The sequence below is a fragment of the Elaeis guineensis genome, chromosome 1 (assembly GCF_000442705.2).
Source record: "Elaeis guineensis isolate ETL-2024a chromosome 1, EG11, whole genome shotgun sequence".
NCBI classification, from domain to species: domain Eukaryota; kingdom Viridiplantae; phylum Streptophyta; class Magnoliopsida; order Arecales; family Arecaceae; genus Elaeis; species Elaeis guineensis.
Genome location: NC_025993.2, coordinates 180,809,938 through 180,830,470, shown reverse-complemented (window position 1 = coordinate 180,830,470; position 20,533 = coordinate 180,809,938). Strand labels below are relative to the sequence as shown.

The 20,533-nt window shown below is 36.5% G+C and overlaps 1 protein-coding gene across 1 annotated transcript; it reads left to right on the top strand.

Annotated features, from left to right (window-relative positions):
* The first annotated feature begins 1,338 nt into the window (after positions 1-1,338).
* Positions 1,339-20,324, top strand: LOC105039934 (lon protease homolog, mitochondrial). Its single transcript, XM_019848656.3, is given in 21 exon segments — positions 1,339-1,804; positions 2,714-2,779; positions 5,342-5,533; positions 5,651-5,716; positions 5,812-5,853; positions 6,716-6,838; positions 7,476-7,497; positions 7,500-7,573; positions 9,002-9,067; positions 9,151-9,237; positions 9,499-9,538; positions 9,661-9,832; positions 10,897-11,021; positions 12,134-12,264; positions 12,378-12,482; positions 12,561-12,674; positions 16,103-16,270; positions 16,696-16,797; positions 18,043-18,333; positions 18,849-19,367; positions 19,951-20,324. Coding segments are annotated over 21 exon segments (3,012 nt in total). The 5' UTR covers positions 1,339-1,483; the 3' UTR covers positions 20,137-20,324.
* Positions 20,325-20,533: the final 209 nt, after the last annotated feature.

The window sequence follows — 20,533 nt, the reverse complement described above, 5'->3', positions numbered from 1 at the left end:
TTTTTTTCGCATGAAAGATACAACATGAGTCCTATCTTTTTTATGCTGAATTTTTCATGAATGTTTCTTTCTTTTCTTTTTTTTAAGGATGATGGGTCTCAATTGGCCAACTAAAGCTTGGTCTCATATTTACATATTTGCTCTACATTGAGAAATACAAGATCCAATTTAGATTGAGAGAAATTCTTTGTACACTGAATGATGCGGAATGCATGTATGCACGTGATGATTGGCTCACGTGCGAGATCAGATAGTGCATGAAAAAAAATTTATTTTAATCGATTTCGTGCATGAGTCAATCACTGCACGCATGTGGTGGGCGCATTTGCGCACCGCACGCGGTGCACTAAGAATATCTCTTTAGATTGGATCAAGCCCCAGCATGGCTGCATGAGCTTATTAGTCTGGGATAACATTTGAGTTGAGGCCCAATACAGGCCAACTTGGATCATTGGCATGCATGATTTAACCTATTGGTTTCTAAATGCGCATGTTGGAACTTGAAACCATTCCGATGGCAATGGTCTACATGTCAGGCAATATGTGACTAGAAGTTCATTGGCTGGGACCTAATTATTTTGTAAAGCAATAATAATGTTATGCAACACTGCTATATTTTTTGCTAGAATCATCACTGAATGTGAAATGAGGGGGATTGGTGTAGTTTGTAGAAATAGTTGTGAGTCATGATAGATTGGATGCATCAAGTGCCATGTCAACACTATATTAGACCATGGATGAAGTGGTAGTAGTTAGTATGTGATATGTAACATATATGTTTAAATGGAATTTTAGTTTCGATGCATGTTTTATCATTCAACTCTTTCCACGTGCATAACTCGAAATGATGTGGATCTGAGTACAATTTATGATGCCAAATAATTGATACTCTCCAAAACAACCATTTCAATGATCATCACTCGCCACTCCAACAGAGAATTTCGATAAAAAATATTTTCATATATTTAGAATGATGGGCTATGTTTTTTTTTCTTTTTTTTTTACAATCTAGCCCAAAATTGAATTAACATAGATTGATGGGGTCAGAGTTGTTCTTGTATGTAGTCAGGAAAATTTGTTTTCATGAAAAAATAAATTAATCATTTTCTTTTCAAGAAATATTAGCGAACTTTTTCGCAAATTATGGTTATTTTCTCCAAAATCCCATCGGATAATGTCAAAAAATTTCGGAAAATGTATTTGCTGTTAAAACGGCTGGTCCTTATCGCTATAATGGGAAAATGATGAAAAATAATAGCGTCGATGCCGATATATCGGCCGTTACAAATAGCGGAGGCGAGGGTTTTAGGAGGGTTTCTTTCTCCGCAAGGACCAGAGGGTCCATAAGACCCTCTCTCCGTTTCTTATCGCACGACGATTCTTCGCGAAACCCTTGGATAAACGAGGAAATCCGGCAAGAAAACCCTAGAAAACTGCCAAAGATCCGTTCTTGCCATCGGGTTCTATCGATCTCCCGGAATCAATGCTGAAGGTTCTCTCGACTTCCTGCTTCCAGGGCCGATTGCAGAGCCTCTCCGCGAGGTTGCCGGCGGCTGTCGGCCATGGCGGAGAAGGGAAGTCCCCCTTGGTCCGTGTCCTGGGATCTTTGAGGAATCCGAGCGGCGGAAGCCCGGTTTTTGGGAGGAGGGTGTTCTTCTGCTCGGAAGCCGGCGATGGTTCCGATCCGCCGCCGGCGGAGGATGCGTCCGCCTCCGCTGCAGAAGGTGGTGGGACCGAGGAGGCTGAGTCTAAGGCGTCCTCGGCCATCATTCCAACGAATCCCCGGCCTGAGGATTACTTGACGGTCGGTATTCCTCGATTAAAAATCGAATCTTTGCAGTTATTTTCACTAATATTTTGGCAGTGTAGGTAAAGATTCGTAGGCCTTTGTTTATTTATGTGGGAATTTATTGTCAGTGCTATGGTAGTTATAGAATTTTGATGGGATTGTTATCTTGGGTTAGTTGAGATGGGGAAGATTATCTTTCTCAACAATTTACACTTTCTGAGAGTGTTTAGCACAAAAAGTATTCTGGTAGGGACACGATAGTGTAGAGATGGTGCTGTCAGCTTCTTCCAGTTTTCTTCAGTTGGTCGGTTTGGTAATACAGACAACCTCATTTGGTTTTTCCGTTAAAAAAAAAAAATCTTTGAGAGATTTTAAGCATGCCTGGGATTTCACCGTTCAGATTTCATTTTTCTTGTGCACAAGTGGTTGTTGGATGTTTGCTTTTGAATTTTGGGCCCCTATCTTAAAAGTATCACAATAATGTGACCAAGGTATTAGCATTTCGTGTATCTTGAAAGCTCTGGTGGAGTGTGCTGTTAAAGTTATAATTCTTGAACATGAGAGGGAGAAAGGAAGATGGCTGCAAGATGATGCCTTTTTATTGCTTTTACAAGGCTTCGTCTCTAATTAACGAGGTAGACTTAAAAAAAAGTATATATAAAATTCAATTCCTAAGTGCTTACAGAGATGTTAGAGCATGTAGGAAGATATCGGTCATACTTTTGTTCTAGTAGTTTGACAAATGTCAGCACTGGAACGTGGTCTCTTTTATCTCCTGAACTAGAATTCTAATCTATCTAGTCAGTTCTTAAGATAGTTATCACTTGCCATGTTTATTCATCTGTTTCATTCTTCCATCTAATCACTTTTTGTGTGTCTTGTCTTAACTAATTTTTCTTTCGTCCTGTTTGATAATTGAAGCAGGTTATAGCATTGCCATTGCCACATAGACCCTTATTTCCTGGTTTTTACATGCCAATATATGTGAAGGTATGCCTCCTTTTCTATGCAAGTCTGGAATTTAAGCTTTTCTGGAAAAAAAAAATAATATCTCTGTTGCTCACAATTTATTTTATTGTTTTTTAAATATGCCACTTTTTTGTGCCGACTATGGTTTGGAGTTTGATCTGAAAGAAACTACGATGTTTCAATTTCTTTTGGAAGAAATCCAAAGTAGGGTTGGTTTTGGAGTTTTCTCACAACGTAACTAACAGGCCCAAGTTACTGTACTTATGGGCTATTTATGCTATATTTTGCTATTCTTCATTTACTTGGTTGTTAGGGAGGACAGGCTCCAGATTAAACTTGAATTTGCTAGTTCTGAGATAATATTGGAAATGTGGTGGTGTAACATTCTGTATAGGTATGGAGGAAAAATGTTGTTCTTGATGTAGGCTTGGTTATCTGAGAGCTTGTCTCATAGATGATATTTATGAAGCACTAGTGATAAGAGTAGTTATAGTTGCTAGCAAGTGAGTATTAATTAAATTGGGCCCATGCCAATAGTCGACCTGAAGCCTAGACCTCTTATCACATTCAACTTATGATTTCATCATTGCTATTTTGAAAGGAGGGTACATGCTACTAATTTTGGCATGTGCAATGCATGTGATTTTCAAGAGGTCTTATCAGTTATTTTTTTTTGAGGGGATTTGATAAATATACACTTTCTTTTGATTTATTTACCTTTTGTTCCATATCCGATAGAGAGAGTGAACATGTTATCCAAAAGAGTATGTTTACAAAGAAGACAGGGTTGCTTGACTTAAGTCTCACACATAAAGTTTCAAAGGCCATTTGCATTATATTAGCATAGTTTTTCTTCTTCTTCTTCTTTTTCCTTTTAATGAAGTGTTACTTGATAATTTTAGAAAAGGATTGATTGCAAAATTGGAACTATGAAAGAGATTTGAAGGTAAGGATACATAGCATTCTACATTGTATACCATATACTATGCTGGTTAGGTATGGGTATGATATACCTTGTAATCTATGCAGCACTTCCTAGTTACTACTGTTGCATGCTTGCTACTTTTGTTTTGTTTTTTTGTTTTGTCTTTTTTTTTTGTCTGTGAGCCTCAACACATTGCTTCTACGGCACAACATGCATAATATCGCTGATACTTTACCATTGCAAACCTGTGATCATTGCTGTTGTGATGCATGGTACTTTCGTTTCTGGGTGATAGACTATGTTCGGTAAAACTAACATGAAGATGATATCATGTGTTTTTTGTTCAAATATAAGTAAATGCACTTAAAATTGATGACTGATAGTTACCCTATATGATCATTTTATTATATTGGATACATTATTCATTTCTATAGATAGATAAGCAAAAGCATATGTTTCACTTGTTGTATTACTGCGTGTACCTTTGAGGCAAAAAAAGGGTGGAGTTTTATAAAATAGCAGTAAGATCTGCAATATTGGATAAATCATGATGGTTGACAAACAAAGGAGTCTACAAGCAAGTTTTAGGTAAGGTTTGGTTGTTATGTAATGAATGAGGATAGGGTTGGACATAAGATTGTTAAAGAATGTCGAAGCTGCCATATTTATTGATGAATAGTTGCATTAATGATTGAGATGGTATGATGTATTTGGTGCAAATATCTTGCTTGTCTTGGTTAAGTGCAAGATTTTAAATCATGTGGGATGGGGCTGTTCTGGTTTTTTTCATAGAATGGGCTGTGCATCGTCCCGTCCTGTCCCGGCACTTGGGATAGAGGATGTCCAAAGCATCCCGATCGGGACGTTGGGACGTTTGCGGGATGGCTTTGTTTGACACATGGATGGTACTTCGTCCCGGTGTCCCGTGGGACGTCCTGTGGGACTTGAATCCTTGGTTAAGCAAACAATTTAGATTTTAGCCAAAGGTCAAAACAAGTCAATATACTAGATGAAAGGTGTGAGGAATGATTAGGAAATGCTAGCTGTTACAAAGGATGCAACTCTTGCAAAAAAACTTAGGGCAAAGAAATTGTCAAAGGTGATTTTCAAATAATCTATAAACTTATCGACTATTACTCATTTGTCATGCTTGCAAGACAAAAAGGATCATGGTCAAGGTTTGCTATATCAACCCATACCACCCTGTATTGGATGTACCATGCTGGTATGGTATCAAGTTTTGGTTTGGTATATGAGCAAAACCAGTTTGAACTAGTGGAACAATCTCATACCACCCAATTTAATGTTGTACCAACCATACCGCCTGGTTTTGGAAAGTACCATGGTTAGACAGATGAAAATGCTGTCTTACAGTATTCGTATCTTGCTCGACCTTACCATACCAGTAAGGTATCTATATGGTGGTCAGCTTGATTGCAGGCTTGTTATTACATTTTCTAGCTTGAAATGTCACCATTTTTTGTTGTGATTTTAGTCCCTTTTCTTATATATATGCAAGTGGATATATTTTGTGAAGCTGCATATCCTTGTTGTTAAATCACATCAATATGGTGGCAAGTATATATGGGCTTGAACACATGTAGAGGGTGATATATCATATGATCTGTTCACAAGATCAATTCTAAATTTCCTTGCAGGATCCCAAATTGTTGGCAGCTTTGGTGGAAAATCGTAAAAGATCAGTTGCATATGCTGGTGCTTTTCTTCTTAAGGATGAGCCAGGGGCTGATCCAAATCTTGTATCTGGTTCAGAAACAGAGAAGAATATTTATGATCTCAAAGGGAAAGAATTGTTCAAACGCCTTCATGAAGTTGGAACTCTAGCCCAGGTAACCTTTTGGCGATGTAGTGTGTAAATAATTTTCATATGCATATGCAAATATATATTGATGTTTAGAATGAGTCATTTGCTAACAGTTTTGCTGTCTAGCATTTGTTTATGTTAGATAACAAGCATACAAGGGGATCAAGTAGTGCTCATTGGTCACCGGCGTTTGAGAATAACTGAGATGGTAAGTTGCTTCGTGAAAGATGATTTGCTGCTTCTATTTGATTTTTTTTGGCAGTATTCATGTCTGCGACTTGCATAATAACCTACATTATGCAGGTTGATGAGGATCCGCTTACTGTAAAAGTTGATCACCTAAAGGTACATTTTCTGTTTTCTTCTCTATTTCCGAGTCATCTTACAATAGTTGGAGTTTGCTATTCATATAGTCCTTCTACCTCTGTTAATGCTACGTTTGATATAAACTAGAGAATGGTGTACTTCTGCACAACTTAAACAGATTCTAGCAGATCTTTGTCTCTTGTAGTTCTTTATTATTGATTTGTAGGGGCCCATCCTTGGTCCTTGCACAAGCAGGCCATAATTAGGTTATGCCAGTTGTCAGAACTAAAGTTTACATATACTGACTGAAAGATTGATACGCCTGGAATGTATTTGAAATGAAAGCCACCAAAAAGGAGGGCATGTTGGTTTTGCAGATTATGCATGATATTTGCAGCACATTTACCTTTACCTTGCCTGGAAAAACCGGAAGCTCATGCTTCTTTGGAAAGAAAGGCAGGTTTTAATTTTACTCTATTGCCAGGAAGGGCGACGTGAACAGACAACATCGAAATTATTATTGGTATTGCAATTTGTCTCTAGACATTCCTTTTTTATTTTGTTCCAGCTACTTCCAGCTACTTCTGTGAATCTGTTTCTTCTGCTGATGATCAAGCTCTTCAAGTTGTTGTTAGGTTAATGCATATAACATTTGGAATCACTGGAATGGATGACTATATCTCATCTGATATTTTTGATTGCTCTTTTGTTACTTAAAAATTTTCTCAGATGATTTATCCAATAATGCCAAGTTTGAGATTGGAACTAGATGCCAATTTTCAATGTTTGACAGTGATTATGATTTATTGATGTTCAGTCAGACTTGAGGTTCATATACAATATCTCTTACTTGAGAAGATTCTTTCAATTTGTCTACACTTAATAGCTGCTAATTTTGCAGGAAAAGCCCTATAATAAAGATGATGACGTTATAAAGGCAACCTCTTTTGAAGTTATATCTACATTGAGAGATGTTTTAAAGACCAGTTCCCTTTGGAGAGATCATGTCCAAACTTATACTCAGGTGATCTTTTTAAATCAATTGAGTTTTGTCCAATTCTTCTATTATTTTACACATTGGCTTCAGTTTTGTCCATGGAGAAGTCCTCCTATTTTTCCAGTTATTTGTATTAGCTGAATAACTGTTTTGACCCTTTATAAGACATTGTGATATCTGACCTCCCAAATTTACAAATGATTGAAGGAAAAAAGTTAAAATTTCTCACCAATATTAAAGCCTAAGTTACAATAGCAGAATGAAGATGACTTGTACATGCAATTCTATATAGTCAATGATTCATGCGTTTGAAAGTCACTGTCCACAACCATGGATGCTTGGCATTTTTGGTGTTCGGTTGACAAGTTTTTGTTGGTGCATTCTTCGCTAGAATTTGCTCAACAACTAACGTTATCTTGATAAGATAAGGATCATTTGTATGCATAGATTATAGTTTATATCACATCTATTGTTAATATTAAGCTTTCTTTTTTGAGTTGAGATTTCAAGCCTGAAATGCTTGGCTTGTAACTTTGTGACTTGATTATTAGTTTATACCATCTCATGCTTTTCAAATATTATGATTGAAATGTTGCAAGTTGCAACTAAATTTTTGCTGTAAAAGAAGTTACTTCTCATGTTTAACTTTTCTTCCCAACCTCAGCATATTGGTGATTTCAATTATCCAGGCTAGCAGATTTTGGAGCTGCTATATCCGGGGCTAACAAGTTGCTTTGCCAGCAAGTGCTTGAAGAACTAGATGTAAGTAAAAACTTGTGATTTACAATATGTCAATATGCTGCAAATAAGGATTTAAGCACCAGTACATGCCATTTTGTCCTGGTCATACAGATAAGGTATGGTGACAGTACACCTCCTGTACCATTACTGTACTTATGCATGGTAATTTACCTATATTTTGCTCTCCCAACATGATGCGGCATATTTTATGTACCTGCATGGCACTGGTACTGGTACTTGAAACCTTAATTGCAAGCACTATTTTCATCAATTTATGTTAAGTTATTATTGTATTATCTTTATCTTCATTGCTCAGTTAAAATTAAATTTATTACTCATGTAGATGTCGTGATACTTTATAGCTTCTTGGAGAATCACTATTTTATATTGATCACTGAACTGCACTTACTACCTAAGAATTTGCTTTTAACCCTGAAATAGTCTTTATGAGTAGATATACTTGAAGATAGGTCATGTAGCTTTTTTGGTCGCCTCATGTCCACATACTGTAGCATCAACGGGGTGTTATAAAGAGAAATTAGTCGCTTTTTGAGAGTGTTTTATCACACACTCCTATATTACCTTTTCTGTAAGCACAAAGCTCAAGATCTGCATCTTCACAAAATTTAATCCTCAGCAGGTGTAATGATACTTGTTTATCATAACCTTTTGCTCTGAGCAATATCATGATGTTATTTGATTGTGAAATTATGAACTTATCCGGACAAACCCTCATCAGGTGTTGCAAAAAAAAAAAATCAGGGTGTCTACCTGGATGTGCTTCACATTTTACATGTCCCTATGCGTGCTTCTTCAGATCTACTCAAAGAGGTCATGAAACATCATATTCATGATGCCTTATAAGAATATCTGGATTGGACTGGCAGCATACTGATCATGGAAATCTTTTGGCTGGTTGAATCAATAAGGTCTTACAAATGCCTTCTAGTGGCAGCCTTTTCCAGTCATTCTTTATTGATTTTATTATTTTTTTTTATGTTAATTGTTTATTTTACTGATAAGTGATTAGTTGTAGTGGTGTAGCATCCCGTAAATGGACATATTCTCTTCGTGCCTCTTCTTATGGGGTATCACCATTTCATTAACTAATTACAGAAATAGGTTCTCTCTCCTAACTAGTATTTATTATTTCTTTCACTGGAACAGTATACATGTTGTCAGCAAGGGCTTCCTGAGTTATATATTATAGTCACGTATGCTCAACAAAAATGGTTTTTGTTTGAAGAAAAAATATGTTTCTGCACATATCAGATATAACTGTGCCCATATTTTAATTTGTATATTTCAGGCTACACTGTGCTTAAGGTTTCTCACTCAATTTCTTGTTGGGTGGGTGTTGGGCTATGGCAGCTTTCTGTGCTGTTACAATGTATTTCATAGATCAAATTCTTCTGAGTCACAATATCCTTATCATTATTTTCTGACCAGGTGTACAAGCGCTTGAAGTTAACTCTGGAATTGGTCAAAAAAGAGATGGAGATCAGTAAGATTCAGGTTGTTTTTACTTGGGTTTTTGCATTCTCTGATTCAGTCTCAAAGGAGAGTTGCAGTCTCATCTCCATTTGGTTTCATGCTAGGAATCAATTGCAAAAGCAATTGAGGAAAAAATAAGCGGTGAGCAGCGGCGCTATTTGTTAAATGAGCAGTTAAAAGCAATAAAGAAGGTATGTCATTTTGATTCTTATTCCATGGGGTTCACTGAAATTGAGAGTATATTCATGGGCAAACAGGAAGTTGAATCGGGCCCCTTTCTGCATTAGAAATATTTTACCTTTTCCCCTTTTGATATCAGGATGATGGCCTTTAAATAGACTGCGTTAGTAGCATGTTGGTGTAACATGGGGCTGTTGTTTGTTAAGTTGATTTCGTAGGAAAGTTGGTTCACCGGCATTATGAAAGTCTGTAACTTATTTACCTTTTTCCAGGAGTTGGGTTTGGAGACTGATGACAAAACAGCACTCTCTGGTTAGTTATATCTTATGAATAAGTAATGTTAGAACTTAGAAGGGTAGTGCAATATTGGTTATATTAGTGCTTTAAGACATATATTTGATACAAGGTACTTGTATTTTCTTCTTTTCTTGCAGCAAAGTTTAGAGAAAGGCTTGAACCAAATAGGGAGAGATGTCCTCCTCATGTCTTGCAAGTTATAGAAGAGGAGCTGACAAAGTTGCAGCTGTTGGAAGCCAGTTCTAGCGAGTTCAATGTAACTCGTAATTATCTTGATTGGCTGACCTCGTTGCCTTGGGGAAACTACAGGTTTTACTGGCAAATGTTTTGCTTCTAATCATTTCATGTAAATGTCAATGAGTTATCATCTGTTGTACTTTCAGTAGTAAAAAATAATTACCTTTCCATGTTTTTCAGTGTATCTCCAGCATTCTTGCTCTTGTTTAGTCATCTGATGACAGATTGCTAGATTGCCCTTCTATTTTGTCTTGATTTTTGGTTGTTCATGCTGTTATTTTCTTCTTCCTTGATACATTCTGTTTTTCCTGGAGGCTCTTGTGATGCTTTCAGTCTTCATACTTGGTGACCTTACTTCAGTTGCCATTGCCTAAGGTGTTTGATCACCAAGTAGGCATTTTATTTTGGCTCTGTTGCCTGGAGTTCCATGTAGCTTCAATTATATTTCTTTTGGTTCACATGTGTCTTGTAACTTCGTTTATTTGATCTTCATCTATTGTGCTTTGACCGGACCATCATTTTTTGTGAGAGGTCACTTTTGTTGGTTTTGCACCCATCCGAATCTATTGGTTATAACTTCTGTCATTTGCTTGCTACTTTGCATTTCTTCTCCATACCTTTCTTTCAGTTCTACCATAGTCTGCTAGCAGGCAAGCTTTTATCTTAATCCACTGTTTGGCCAGTCTGTTGCCAAAGTCAATGGTTTGTAGTTATTTGTGGTTGAGTCAATGTTCTACAGGATTACTTGATCATGCACAGTGCAATTTGTTTATTTTTTCAGAGGCTTCATTGTCTTATGTGGTCTTCATGCATGGATCATAAAGCAAAATTTTTAATTAGTGAAATGGGATCTTGTATAGCTGCTAGCTATCTATATGCTTCTGCATTGGCTTTGGGCACTTGCTAGTTGCTATTTAAGTTTCTTTACATGTTTACAGTTTGTTTTTTATGCTTTCTAATTTCTTTTCTATTTAATTAAGACTCTTAACTCCCTATTGGTGGTATAAACCTAGTTATCAACTGATCTGTATGTTTGCTTATGATTTTCCAATGTTCTGTTGCTGGTTTATCAGCTTTTGACTTGTATACTTTTGGAGAACCTTATTTTCATCATTGTTTTCTTCTATTTGCTGCAGTGCTGAAAACTTTGATGTCCATCATGCTCAAAAGATTTTAGACGAGGACCATTATGGTTTATCTGATGTGAAGGAAAGGATAATGGAGTTTATAGCTGTTGGAAAATTAAGAGGAACATCACAAGGCAAGTTTTTTCTTATCATATTTGGCTTTAATATTCATTAATCATGCTAATTGATTTTTAGGGCCATTGATCAGTGCAGTGGTAAAAGACTTATGCTGACATGTGCAATGGTGCATGTTTGAGTCTTGGGGCAGCCACTTTGTGCATAAAAAGGGCTAAAATTTAGGTCTGTCCCTAGTTTGCCCCTCCAAGGACCCATATTGCCGGCAACATAACTAGCTAATGAAAAAAGCTAGTTGTTCCTTGCTTTGATAACTATTATGTATCTTCTTTGCAACAAGTTCACTTAACCAACAGCCCATAACCAACATGCTTTTCTCCAACTGCTTGGAGTTGGCTATGCATTAAGGATATGCTAGTTTCAGGATTCTGCCTTTCATGATAAGTACCTGATTTATGTATTATTACTTGTGCTTCTAGTATGATGCTAACTAATATGAACCAGTAAATGTCATGTTTTTTGCTATTGACTACATATCTATTTGAAACGATCTTCTTGTTTGTGTTCTTGTAACATTTGACTGGTTATGAAGGATGCTTCTTGCTAATATTTGGTCTTCTGCAGAAAAAAAAAATTATGAATCTGATAATATACATAGGGCTTCTAAGTCGTCATTTTTGATCTTGCATCGATAGTTGGCATGGGATACATATCCAATTCTGACAATCTAAATTGCATGTTTGATGGTTCATGCAGATGTTCTAGTCTTCTTTTTTTTTTTTTTGAAACTGTATTTAAATTCATATCATTATTGATTATGCTTTTACTAGACCATAATAACTCTACCCCTTATCTTTGTGGGAACCTTGATTGCTAGGAACACCAAGTGCCAAATTACTGCATGGAATCTAATCTTTTCAGCAACAGCCATCCATGTTAGAATGGCACAAGAATACAAATTTCTTTTATTGAGAGACCATATATTCAATATGCTTAGACTTAGTTCCTTTTTTTCTTTGTTCATTGCTGTATAAAATTCATAGTTTGTTAAATACATGTTTGCTGAACAGAAATCTGGACACTGAAGCTGCTCGGTGGTTGGGCTATTTTGTTGCTTGATCCCAAATTTGTTATCCATTGCATGTTATTAGATTTTATTTTCCAATTGCAGGCAAAATTATATGTCTCTCTGGGCCTCCTGGTGTTGGTAAAACTAGCATTGGTCGCTCAATTGCACGTGCTTTAAACCGGAAATTCTACAGATTCTCTGTAGGAGGCTTGGCAGATGTGGCTGAAATCAAGGTAAATAAAAGAAAAATTCTCTAATGAGAAATCTCAGCCAGTCAGCGGTAACAGTTTTAATATGCAACAGCGTGCTCTGAATATAACTCATTTGTATGGTGACTTTTCCCCAGGGTCATCGTCGTACGTATATTGGTGCCATGCCAGGAAAGATGGTGCAATGTCTGAAAAATGTGGGGACAGCTAACCCTTTGGTTCTTATTGATGAAATTGACAAGGTATCTTTGCAAAGAATTTTGTTGCTTTGTACGTCTTTTTGATATAACATCCTTTATTGATAATAAATCTTGCAACAGTTGGGGAGGGGACATGCTGGTGATCCAGCTAGTGCTTTGTTAGAGCTGCTTGACCCTGAGCAAAATGCAAATTTCCTTGATCATTATCTTGATGTTCCAATCGACCTATCGAAGGTGAGTCATCGGTTGTTTGCCAGTATTTCAGAATTTAAATTTGATTTTTCTTGATGAATTGTGGTGCTTACTAATGTAGGATATTTGATTAATTTGCAATTTATGAAGTCTTGCTTATCACTGGTGTAGTGTGTTTGACCTTTAGGAAGTTCAGTTATTAGCAAAACAAAGTTCATGAAGGATTATATGTAATGTTATGGATAGAAGCAAGTAACCTTCTCATGCACTGCAGCCAAGGTCTGCTGTACAGACCCATACTATACTGGTAAGGTACCAAAGTTCAGTTGAGTATATGAGCTGAACCAGTCTATAACAGTTTGAATATCTGCTCCGTGTCATCTGTTATCGACTCGTACTTCTCAGTTTTGAGTAAATACCAGGGTTAGGTGTGAGAAAAAAGTGTTGGAGGCTTATCTTGGTATGGGATATGTACCATATGTACTGGTAATGTATTGATATGGTTCCTGGACCAGTTTTGTGGATCTTGACTAGGGCTCATACTTTGTGGGGCATGAAATGAAGAACAGAGATGGAGATGAAACATAGGTGTTTATAATACATGCATCATTGTAGACAAAGTTTCAAATACCGCCAAACTGTGATGGTACATGTAGTACTGTACTGTTCTGGCAGTTTTTTTTGGCACCAATACATAGTGTGTGGATATGGGATGCAGCCCCGTCCTGCGTGTTGGCACCTGATACTGTATCATTTTGGCAAAAAACCATATGAGGTCTGATGCTGGTGTTTGAAACCTTGATTGTAGATGTATTAGAACGAGATGCTATGCATACACGTCTGTTAAGTATAACCAACGTTAAGTAGGGTGCCAGTTATGTATTATTTCTTGAAGTGAAAGAAAAAAGATACTCGCTCGTCTTCATTTCTTTTGTAAAAATAAATTTTTAATTGTTCTCCTGTAAAAATCTCGTGCTTTAGTGACAATTTCTCTTTTGAGGATTAATATTTTTAAACAAATTATTTGTGGAAATGCTATTTGAATTGGTAAGAGGTGGGCTTCTTGGTACCTGTGCTGCAGCCTGCATTCAACAGTCATCCTGAAATTAGACCATGGATTGCAAGAAAATCAGAATAGCTTCATAAATATGTACACACAAACACATATATATGTACACACATATGTAGTTATGTATCCATGTGTACAGGACTCATAGTCAAGTAGTTCTCTAGTTCACACTTTAATCGACATGATGGGAATTCTTGTGTAACTGGTCATCACTCGGTGCAACTGGTCATTGCTCGGTGCTTGAAACACTTTTCTTACGTACATTCTGGTATCTGGAAGTGGACTTTTTGCATGACTTGGGGGCAGAGATGCACTGGGTTGGTTTAGTCAGGTTCTGGTCAGGTCAAAAACATAAACTCTTAATCCAAAATTGACAGATATGTAATAGGGTGGGCAAAGTACATCCAAACACAATTCATTTATTTAGATAGGTCCATAACCACTTGCCAATACAAATTAATGCTTCAATTCTGAATCAAATATGTTATTGAAAATGAAAGCATGGTGTGCAAAATCACAGACAAGCAAGTTGATTTCCGCCGTGCATATATTGTCACAGTTGCAATTTATTTACAATATATAACAAAGCAATCAACTAACAAAGAATAAGATTAACTTAATTGCAACTATAATAGTAAGATTAATGAAAATGACAAACCAAAATATAATTTTTTCAGGATAAATAATATATGAGGATTATAATAAGACAAAGGAAACATAGAAATATTGACGGAGTAATTGAATCTAATGAGACCCAGACTGTTCATTGTGCTAAGCAAATAATCAAAGTTAATCACATTCCTTAACAAATAAATCAATGTAACTATCACATGTAAATGACATGCAATGAGGCCCAGTATACCTCAAATAATTACTTGCAAAAAGCAATAAGAAATAAATAAATAAGCTTCATCAATTTAAGAACAAGAATCTCTATTCTTGCATAACTATCACAGAAGTGACCCACTTCCAGAAATCTGAAATGGTCTTTCTAATCCCAATCAGAATCAGTGCCCACATTTTGTCGTTCAGAAAAGCATAACCCTAGTTCTAGTTTTAGCTTTAGAATCATGTTCCTTGGCTTCAAATTGAGAGAGAGAGGATGGCAACCAAGGTTGGGAGGCTATGGTACTTGGTCAGGCATGTGAGAGCTGGCCATTTGAGTCTGATCCTGAGGAAAGATGCACTCAGCTCCTCTGCTTCAAGTCCTCAGTTTGATCCCATACAGATGGCCTGGGATGCTCTCTCAGACTCTCTAATGGCAACAGAGATAACAGGGAGATTTAGGGTGAAAAAGAACCAAAAAAGTAATCTCTTGCTTGGCTTTTCCTTGTCTCCTTGCCTACATGTCCCTTGAGATGTCTTGGATATTATTTCCTTTTCTGACTGAACTCTGAACCGAAATGAGCTGGTCAAGCATAGAATCTTATACCATCGGTGGTGATCTAGAGTCCTAGCCGACTGGGTTTCATAGCTGATTCATCCTTGGTGACCTTTTAGGTCTGGGGACTAAACACAAAATCAATTCTGGTTGGGTTTGGCCCTTTTGGTGATGTGAAACTATATGGTTTTTAGGACTACTCCCATGTAAAGCCTTTGGTCCAGGCAGGTTTGGCTGGGTTACCATGTCTGGGCCAGTTTTTGCCAGTCCTACTAATGTGACTTCTAAGTCCCCTTACATGAAGCCAACCTGAGAGGAAAGATAGAATAAAGGTGAATTTTGCTATTTTGCCTGGAAGTCTCACTCAAAGCTTTTAAAAAAAACTGTGCAAAGCCTTTGGTTAGGGCAGCTTTGGGCAGGTTGGCAGGTCTGAATTGGTTTTTGCCGGGCCTACTTATGTGACTAAAAAATCCCCTTTCATGAAACCAACCCGGGAGGAAAAATAAAAGAAAGGTGAATTTGACAAATACCATTTGCTGTTTTTTCCTAGTTTCTGAATATGTGTACATGTATATGTATTAGCTCAACAATGTGTGATAAAAGAATCAAAATGCATGTCCATGTGTGTGTTTGGACAGAGACTGGTCGCTCAATGACAACTGGTGATGTGCCTTAAGAGCATGGATTAACACACCAAGTTCCCTTCTGATTTGGAAATGTTGCAAAATCCAGGTCCTTTTGATGATTATGACTCCATGGCATATATAAGTATATGTGTTGAGCATGTTGGCCATACAGTAGTAAAATACATAAAATTTACGTACATTTTGCACTTATATCTCTCTTAAACTTATGAGATCTTTGCAGTTCTTTTATCCTGTGGTGTTCTTTCATTATTATATTCAGGTAATGGTTGCAATATTGAGTTGTATATTTTCATCCTTAAATGTGATCTGTGATTACGTAGATACTTTCCCTATTAGAGGTCTTCTGATGCAAATGTTTCTGCATATAACGTAGGTTCTATTTGTTTGCACTGCAAATGTCATTGAGATGATACCAAACCCTCTGTTGGATAGAATGGAAGTTATTGCTCTTGCTGGCTATATCACTGATGAGAAGATGCATATTGCAAGGGACTATTTAGAGAAAAGTACTCGTGAAGCTTGTGGTATCAAGCCTGATCAGGTTTGAAAGTTTTCCATTGCTTATTTTTGTTCTCTTATATTTTTAATGCAGCTTGGAAGTGGAGTAATTTTTTAGTTTTCCTGCTCAAATTGCTGGTTTTCTTTGACGTTCAACTCAAAAGCATTATCATAATGGATAGAAGCTTGCCACAATTTTAAATAGATCTAACGATTGATATAGAATATCAGTTTTCTGCTTGTCTGATTGCAAATTTCTGCATCATATCGTTCATACCTTCTTATTATGCTCCAGAGAATCTGCTTAACATTTTGTAAACACATCCTATGACAAGGACACTGCTGTGGACAAAATTATAATGTGCATTAGAGAAAGCTTAAGAGTTCATTTGAGACTGTCTTATGATAGTTCGTAGTCTCATGTGTCCAACAGTTTGGCTCTAATAGTTCATATGATATTATATACAGGTACAAGTAACTGATGCGGCTCTACTTGCACTTATTGAAAATTATTGCCGAGAAGCTGGTGTTCGGAATCTGCAAAAACAAATTGAGAAGATATATCGCAAGGTATACATTTCAGGATTCATAAACTCAAGAGAAGTACACTAAGTTCTTTTTTTTTTTTAAAAAGTTTAGTTATATTTCTTTGAAGAAAAGATTTTGCAATGTTAGCAATTTCTCATATTCAGTCATCGAGTCACTGATTATTTCTTTTTGACTTTTCTCGATTAGAATGTTCTAATGTTTAACTTCAAAATATATCAGAAACTCAGAGGAGTTTACACTTTACATCACAAAATGCACATTGTCAATTATCTCTAAATATTTTGAGTTCGCATTATCAGTTTATTCTTTTTTTTTTTTTTTTTGGATAAAACAATATGTGGAAAGTTGAAATGGGAGTTCAGTGACATATTATCTCGAAGCAATGATATAAATATATCCAGTAGTGATCTTTTGTATTATCTTATTGTTTCTGAATCTACTGCCTCAACCAAATACTTTGGCATATTCGGTAATAATGAGATTTTACTTTGAAAATAGACACCGCAAAATTTTCTGTTTAGCTTCTGCTTGAATATGTAATTAATAATATAATATAAGTAAGCATATATGTTCATGCCACGTATCATATATATAAATGTGGAGATGAAATAATAGAAGAAAGGAAGGGAAAATAAATTTGAAAATACATCTCGTACGGAAAATGTAATTGCTTTGCAGAGGTTGGTAACCACTAATGTTATCAGTTTATATATGGAAAGTCGAAATGGGAGTTCATCAGTTCAGTGACATATTATCTGGAAGCAATGATATAAATATACCCAGTAGTGATCTTTTGTATTATCTTATTGTTTCTGAATCTACTGCCTCAACCAAATACTTTGGCATATTTGGTAATAATGAGATTTTACTTTGAAAATAGACACTGCAAAATTTTCTGTTTAGCTTCTGCTGGAATGTGTAATTAATAATATAATGTAAGTAAGCATATATGTTCATGCCACATATCATATATATAAATGTGGAGATGAAATAATAGAAGAAAGGAAGGGAAAATAAATTAGAAAATACATCTCATATGGAAAATGTAATTGCTTTGCAGAGGTTGGTAACCACTAACGTTAGAACATGCCTGCAGTTTTCTTCACCATCCCAATGTTGTGAGCACTAATCTTTTCCGGGGCCACACGTCTTGCTTAGCTGCTTCTATATGCATGAATTAAAAAAAAATCTTGAAAATGGGAATCAGTGATGATCTGCTGTTTAAATGATGATACATCTCTCATTGATGATTTAAATTTTTGATAGATTGCTCTGCAACTTGTCCGTCGGGGAGTGACAAATGGGCCATCTTCAGATGTCGGCATTCAGCAAGCAGAAGTCCAAAGATCAGGTGACACATCTAAAGAATCCGGTGAAATCATGGGTGATGAACAAGTGGGGACGAATGTGCAGGATTCTGCCTCATGTAAGAAGGCAAATGAAACTGCATCCAAAGAAGCAGATGAGTCAAGTGCCCAAAACCTTGCTGTTGAACCTTTGGCAGAAACTGATCAGGTGGAAACAAATTCATCAAGTGAACAGCCCACTATCTTGGAGGTAAATAAGCTGGGATGCATATTCTTTCAAACTGTTATAATACATTTGACATTCTTCTTCTTTCTTAATGATGTTTAAGTCGATAGTTTACACCATATCACTAGGAAATGGTTCACTTGGTCTCCATTTTTGTTGTGACTGAATCGATGTGCATTAGCAGGAGGATTAGGAAGGTGATTACTGGAGTGATTTTAATAAATATCACTGTTATTTGTGGATACATATACGATTTTATCAACATATAGCATGCGTATAATGTGGACCAAAAATGATGGGTTGCTTCTATCATGTCAGGGTGCAGTGAGTACTTCCAGCCAAATTTCGGCAAAGTAATGTGTGGTAGTTGTCAAAGTATTGTTGCTAATTATGTTATAAATATAACACATTTTTGTCCAAAGCAAATCATATTTCTAACCACGACTGTGATATGTTTATATCCAGTTTAAATAGAATTGAGCAAGAAAGGTGCCCCACGTGTTCTAAGGTCATGTTACTCTTGAATATCTGATTGACAGGGTGATAAGGTGATGGGCAGTGTCAGTGAAGCAGCAGCTAGTGAGGTGGTTGAAAAGGTTGTAGTTGATGTATCGAATCTAGCTGATTTTGTAGGGAAACCGGTATTCCATGCTGAACGGATATATGATCAGACTCCAGTAGGAGTCGTCATGGGTCTAGCTTGGACTGCCTTGGGTGGTTCAACTTTATATATTGAGACCACCCAGGTGGAGCAAGGAGAAGGGAAAGGTGCGCTTCATCTGACAGGTCAGCTTGGAGATGTAATGAAGGAGAGTGCCCAAATAGCTCATACAGTTGCAAGAGCAATATTACTTGAGAAAGAGCCAGAGAATCTATTCTTTGCAAACTCGAGGCTCCATTTGCATGTTCCAGCAGGTGCTACTCCAAAGGATGGACCAAGTGCTGGGTGCACTATGATCACGTCGATGCTCTCTCTTGCCATGAATAAGCCTGTAAAGAAGGACCTTGCAATGACTGGTGAAGTAACATTGACCGGGCGGATTCTTCCAATTGGAGGGGTATGCAACTCTAACAAGATTTTATCTGTTCATTTCACATTTGTTTAGAGTCACCAAAAGAAAATTATATATTTTTTTGGTACAATCATGAACATGAATATATATAGCAAGTTTTATTTGCCTTTTGCTAAGAAATTCGTTAATTCATTATCATAGTTTATTAATGATTCCAATCAACCATCAAATGCTCTGATATGTGTTCAGTGTTAACATTATCTCTGGTTACTTTGTCTTCTGTCTTCCAGCCCCCTTTTTTCCTTCACATCTGTCAACCTATATTGCAGACCCCTTCTTCATTGGGCCTTTCATGGCCTAAATGGAGCATATGCCAAAACCATCTCATACAGCATTGTATCGTTTTATTATTTTTCAGTCTGCATCAAATTTCCCTCAATTCAATCAATTTCTTGGTCTATTCTTCATATTTCTGGCAGTAATCATTAGGCTTCATAATTTTCCCCTTTTAATACAACTTGCTTAATAAATTCCTTGAGGTGTCCCAGATCACAATAATCTCACTATGTTTTTGGATTCCCTCTTTAAAGCTGCTATTTTACTCATTGTTATGCATATATGAGAACAGGTCAAGGAGAAGACCATTGCAGCAAGGAGGAGTGAGGTGAAGACAATCATATTTCCCTCAGCTAACAGAAGAGACTTTGACGAGCTTGCTGCAAATGTAAAAGAAGGTCTCGAAGTCCACTTTGTAGATGATTATAACCAAATATTTGAGCTGTCTTTTGGAAGCAATCAGGAGTCCCAAAAGTAACCACTTATATGGAACTTCCCTTTGTTGATCAGAATTATCTTAGCAAGTACAAAGTCCTTTGATTGTGGAGTTCTGACAAGCTGTCATCGGCAATCATAAGACTACAATTTTGCACTATTTTGTTGGAGATCATTTATTTTTGAGCTTCTTAATGGCATAATAACATGCTCTCAGGAACTCACGAATTATGACTGCTGCCTTTAGAGTTTCTGGTTATTTATATTATTCATCCTATGTAAAATTACATACTACCAGCCTATCATCATCCTATGTACTATTATTTGGAGGTGGTCAAAAGTTACAGCCAAAATACAAATATTAATATAGACATGGGTTTCATCATTTTTACATTAAATAAAGGCTTCACTAGCCATAATTTTTTTTGATGAAGTCTTCA